This window comes from Eubalaena glacialis, chromosome 4, assembly GCF_028564815.1.
Source record: "Eubalaena glacialis isolate mEubGla1 chromosome 4, mEubGla1.1.hap2.+ XY, whole genome shotgun sequence".
NCBI classification, from domain to species: domain Eukaryota; kingdom Metazoa; phylum Chordata; class Mammalia; order Artiodactyla; family Balaenidae; genus Eubalaena; species Eubalaena glacialis.
The window spans coordinates 158,502,553-158,508,552 of NC_083719.1; the positions used below are offsets into that span (position 1 = coordinate 158,502,553).

The 6,000-nt window shown below is 51.5% G+C and overlaps 1 protein-coding gene across 1 annotated transcript; it reads right to left on the reverse strand.

The window, feature by feature from the left end:
* Positions 1–561: 561 nt before the first annotated feature.
* On the reverse strand, positions 562–3,680 carry LOC133090617 (transmembrane emp24 domain-containing protein 9-like). The gene is made up of 6 exons (XM_061189007.1): positions 3,596–3,680; positions 2,538–2,780; positions 2,011–2,111; positions 1,552–1,677; positions 837–983; positions 562–711 (listed from the first exon to the last, which is right to left on the reverse strand). Exons 1-6 carry the CDS (start codon positions 3,678–3,680, stop codon positions 562–564), a joined length of 852 nt encoding a protein of 283 aa, XP_061044990.1.
* Between the last annotated feature and the right edge of the window lie 2,320 nt (positions 3,681–6,000).

Consider the following 6,000-nt stretch of genomic DNA (forward strand, 5'->3'; position numbering starts at 1 on the left):
AGCACTCAGGTTACCCAAAAGATGGGCCCAAATTGGACTTTTCTGGAAAAGGTTCCACAGGTTGCTAAGGCTTCTGGGGTAAAAGTATTCTTCACCTCATCCATTTTGGGATCAGTCCCCCACTAATGCATGCAGGGCCTCAAATATTAACATCTGATTGGACACATATAATGAATTGCAGAGTAGGAGGCAATAAATGTTTAGGTCAGAAAATTTGACAGTTATAATTTATATTCACTCTTAGTTCACCCATCCTGTTTAACATGGGGGTTGGGGTAACACTCACCCCACTCCTGCTCAGCCTCACAGAGCAACAAAGGAGCCTACAGCTCCTCCCACCCACATGTCTCCAGCTGGAAACCCATCCTCTCCCAAGTCCTGGCTGAGAAACCAGTTTAAAGAGGTCCTCTGTCCCCCCGCCCCCCCCACCCCAGTAACAAGGAAGTCCCTCAGGGTTGGGAGGGGTGGGAGAAGCCAGGAGACAGACCAGGCCAGGCCACTTCCCATTATTCAGCAGAAGGGGAATGAGTGGGGGCTAAGCCTCTGGTCTCTGGGGCTCATCTACACCAACTTCTTGGCTTTAAAGAAGCTCTTGAGGTGCTGCATCTGCCAGATGCCAGTGGCCACAAGGATGAAGGTCTGCAGAATGAACCACCACAGCACCCGCTGGTTGGTGCTCTCGCTGGTCTGCCGGAAGCGCTCTTCTCGCCACTGTGGGAGGGGACAACAGGAAGGCGTGGCTAGAACTGAATTGACCCCCAGGGGAAGAGCTGAAAGAGCCACTCCCTGGGAGGTTACACATCCACTGTCCCAACTGGCCCAGCCCAGCCCCTCACCCTCTGGTACTCCTGCTCCTTCTGGATCTTCTCCACTTGCTCCACCAGCTGCTGTATGCGCAGATGCAGCAGGGTCAGCTTGTCATTGGCTGCAAGTTCCGTATAATCATTGGTGTGTTCACCCAACTGCATGTCCAAGTGAATGGCCTGGGGAGCAGAGGAGCCAAGGGTGGGGGTCAGGGAGCTCAGCTCCACGCACCTGCCAGAAACCCAGCTTCCACACACCAGTCTGGGCCTGACTGAACTGAGCAGTTCAGTGCCTCACACTCATTGATGTGGGGACTAGCTCTGCTCCAGGTGCCAAAACACCAGATCAAGGCCCTGCTTGCATGGAGTTCCATGTCCAAAAGACAGAAGGGACAGAACAAAATGTGCAGAACAAAATGTGTATGACTCAGTATTTGAGACAAGCAGCTCCTAGGAGTTCCATGTCAGTGGGAGGTGGTAATGAAGAGCCTGGGAGCGTTCAGCTGCTGGACAGCGCTGAATTTCACATTATGAAGCTTGGTCTTTATTCTAGGGATGGCAGGGAGCCGAGAGATGATTTTAAGTCAGAGTGACTCCCTCCTGGGTCCCCTCTCATTCTTCAGGACCTGTCCTCTGTATGCTTACTTCATGGAAAGCCCAGGCCTCCTCAAGAGGCACTGCCTACTGAACCCTTCTCACCCAAGAGACTGAGATGTTAAGGGTTGGTGACTTTCCCCTCCATACTCACCAGCTTGCCATCATAGAAGAGGGCGAACCGGATGGACTCGAGGTGAAGGCAGATCTGGTGCTCTCCGGGAGACTGGGAGGTGAAGGTAAAGCTGCCCCGAGGGCCGTACTGACGGGCCAGCAGATTCTAGAGGAAACAGCCTCCGTGAGCACAGAGAAGCTGACCAGAAACCTGCTTCTAGGAGAGGAACTCTGGGGGTATCCCAGGTTCTGACCCCCACAGGCCAGGCCAGCAGGGAGGGTGTGAGGAAAATGGCATCAGTTTGGGCTTGAAAATCTCAGACCCCAGCACTGCTAGTACACAATACTCCACAGATTGCAAAGAGCATGGCCTTCCTTGAGCCCTCCTGCCTGTGAGGAGATGAGCCCTCCTCTGAGAAATGGAGGACTAGGGAGAACTAGACAATGACGCTGGAGACGTGTGGGTGGGAGGGCTGCAGGGAGTCAAGGCCTGCCTCACCTTGTTCTCGGGGTCCTTCACAAAAACGAACAAATTGATCCACTGCGGGGAGGGCTGGTACTTTTCCATAGCAGGGTCGTATAGCTCGGTCTTGTAGTTACCTAATGGGGAGGCAGCCTGGATGCATCCCCATCCACACTCACGACCAAGAGCCCGCCCAGGACCTCCAGGAGTCACGGGGGCCGGGGTGGGGGGGAACAGGAAGATCCGGGTGTCTGATTGCGGGGCTTGACCACAGCCCTCCGCCTCTCTCCTTCCCTCTCCTGCCCCGCTTTTCTGCTGTCATCCGGGTCTGGATCAGACTTGCCTCCTCGGCGCCCCCCAACTCCGGCACAGGCAACGGAGAAGATGCTTTGCCCGCACTGCTGTCCACCCATTTCCCACCCGTGCCCACCCCCGGCAGCAGAGGGGAGGTATGGGCCTGAGCTGATCCCGCGGGGCCTCATCCCCATTCCCTCTCAGGACTCTGGGTGCGGGGAGGGCAAGGCCGGGACTCTGGGTGCGGGGAGGGCAAGGCTCGCGCGCACCTATGACCACTGTGCCATCGGGGATCTCCTGGATGAAGCACTTCTCCTCCAGCTCGCTGACCTCGAGGTAGAACGCGCCTCCGCCGCCCGTGAGCGCCAGCAGCTGCCCCAGCAGCAGCTGCAGCAGTCCGGCTGCCCTCGCTCGGCCCCATCCCTGCCCGGGGCCGGCCCCGGGCCCAGCCCCTCGCGTCCCGCAGGCCCCCGCCACCTTCCCAGCCGAGTCCGAGGGTGTCTGTGCGGGGCCTGCGAGACTGCAAACTCGGGCACGGACTACAAATCCCAGGAGCCCCGCGCGGACTCGCGTTGCGGAGGGGCCACGCGAGCTCCCACCCCACTAGTGAGGCGCTGTTCCGCGCTTTCCTTGCCCCGCCTCGCTTAATGCGCGCAGAAACCCAAGGAGGCGGGTGCTCTTAGTCCCATCTTGCTGATGTGGTAACAGCCTCAGAGAGAAGAAGGAAGGGACTAGCCCTCTGAAATTTGCAGAGCGGCTACCTGAGATGGGTGTTGAGAGTGTGGGCAGGTCCAGGCATGACCTGGACCTGAACCTCGAGGAGGTTAGAAGTGATGGTGAGACAGAATGAGAACTGCAGAGAAGCCCTGTGGGGTTCAGAGGCTGACGTAGTAGTTCAGGAAAGGAACGGAGAAATGTCCCTTTTATGGAAGGGGTAAGTTTGACTCAAGCTCTGAAGGATGGTTAAAATCTTCCTGAGCAGCGAGGGAGCAAGAACAATTTAGGTGGAGAGACCTAGAATTGCCTAACAGCAGCAGGCCAGTTAAGGGACTAGGGGAAGAAAGTTTATGGGCACGTGGAGGGAGGAGGTAAGTTGGGCCGAATCACTGAGGGGGCAGGAGCTGCCAGGCCCACTTGCACAGGTGAGACTCTTCATCCAGTGGGACCAAAAGAAAAGACTGTGAGTGAGCCTGGCGGGTGAAAGAAGTCGGCAGGAATGCAACTGGAAAAGGAAAGGGAATACACAGCTGAAAGGTGTGGGAGGGTGGGGCCAACATGACAAGACAGGGACCCAGGAATAGCAAATCTCAGGAATTCCGAAGCTCACGATGCTCTGAGTAGGGCAGTGTATACTCAAACGTCAATATAAAGCAGTAGCCCTTCCCAGGTGGTGGGATGAAGTCCTCCACCATCTAGTGCCTGATGATAATAGATGCTCATTGGTTTATTCAGTAATATAAAATGATGATGAAAATAACAATACTTTTTATTCTTCTGTGCCAGCCACTGTTCTAAGCACTTTTAAACGTACTAACTAAATTAATATTTTAAAAACTCTATAAGGTAGACTCTAATAGGATTCCAGTTTAACAGTTGGGGAAGCAGTGGCAAAGAGAGGTTGAGTAATAACTTGCCCAAGGTCATCCAGTGATAAGCGGCAGGCATTTGCTCACACAAACTCTGGGCAAGACTTTACGATACATGTTGGACATGAATATGAGTAAAACCTGTCTCCTGTCCTCTAAGAGCCCACTGAAAAGCAAAGGAGCAATGTCAATACAGTGTTTTAAGATTAATAATATGGGGGCTTCCCTGGTGGCGCAGTGGTTGGGAATCCACCTGCCAATGCAGGGGACACAGGTTCAAGCCCTGGTCTGGGAAGATCCCACATGCCACGGAGCAACTAGGCCCGTGAGCCACAATTACTGAGCCTGCGGGTCTGGAGCCTGTGATCCACAACAAGAGAGGCCGCGATAGTGAGAGGCCCGCGCACCGCGATGAAGAGTGGCCCCCGCTTGCCACAACTAGAGAAAAAGCCCTCGCACAGAAACAAAGACCCAACACAGCCAAAAATAAAAAATAAATAAATTAATTAATTTTTAAAAAAGGTATCTCTAAAAAAAAATTTTTTTTAAGATTAATAATATGTTTTAGCTACCAGAAATTGTCCCCTCACTTTATCAGTGTGGCCCATTGATAATTCTAGGGGAACGTTTTTATTCCTTCCCTGGGAATGATCTTTAAACGAAAATGACAGATGCAGGTGTTAACAAAGGCAGACACTTTAGAAAGGTCAATTAAGACAACAGCTGAAAAGCATCTGTTGGATTTGGGAACTAGCTGTTCATCAAGGGCATTCACCAGGAGCTGGGAGCAGGGGTGATGACTCAGGGTTTGGGAGGCAGGATGAGGTGCTGTCCACGGTCCTGAATCGTGATTGCCAGTACCACCGCCTGCAGTAAGGGACTGGTTTTTGGTTTTGGTTTTTGTTGTTGTTTTATATATAAATTTTCCAATCCCTCATGAACCAATACTTTTGTAAAAAAAAAATAAAAAATGAAACTGATTATGTGCTTGAATGTCACATCAATGTTAAATTTCTATAAAAGTTTCTAAGCACTCAATTTCTGTTCTTATCTCGTTGCAGACCTATAACAAACACTCATGGACCAGCACTGGCCCGCAGTGAGTAGCACTGTTTCATAGCCAGTGATCAGACTGCCCACAGAAATCCCCTAAAGGGACAAAAGTGGAAAATTATTAGGGCCTGCAGTGACATGCATGTAAGGAGATAGTGCACCAGTGACTTTACAGCAAGATTTCAAAGCCAAGAACCCAGATGTTGGGAAGGATGAGATGGTTCCCAAGTAGAAAAAGTACTGTGTTGATGATAAAACCTGTTTCTGAGTGATAACAGGGCTGAGAATATAAGAGCAGAGAGCCCACCATTCTGGGATTCTCCCACTTGACAGTGATCTCATTCCACACTGTCTGCCAAAACCACTGAACCTGGGTGCCATTTGTGAGATTTAAAGGAGACTTGGGGGAACTGCATCTACTTGCCCTATCTGTGGTTCCCCTCAGATCGAAGACTCTGGCAGGCCTCTACTACATGCTGTTCCCTTTCTAAGGGATGTCCTGAGCCCCCATTGCTGCCCTCTTTTCTGCTTGCCTAATTCCTATTCACCCTTTCAAGACTCAAGTGCAGCATCACTCTTTTAGGTGTTTCCTGCCCTGGGCTCCTTGGGACCTTGCATTAACCATGTTGAATTATAATTGTCCATTCACATGCAAGTCCCTTGGGGCTGATAGCTGGAAGAGATTAAGACAGGTTTCTGCCGCATATTATCTCTTTGCTCCCCAAAGCCTAGCGAAAATCTAGGAACAGCATGATTGTGCAGTGGATGTTTGGTTAGAGAAAGGGAAGAGAGAGGAAGGAGAGAAAGTAGAAGGGAAGTATGGAGGGAAAGGGGGGGATAGAGAGAGGAAAAAGAGAAGTTGGAGGAAGAAAGAGAGAGAAAGAAGAAAGCAAGGATGAAGGAGTTTGGAGAGAAAGAAGGAAGAAGAGTAATGGTGAGTCATAAACCAAAATCTCCATACCTTATTCCTGGCCTTTCTTATGATGTCCCCTCCTCATTATTCCCATTAGGCATCTTGAGCTAGGGATGGTGGGGGTGGAGATACATCAGGGTTAGAATGTTCCTGCACATAAAATCAGAGCTTCCATGTGCA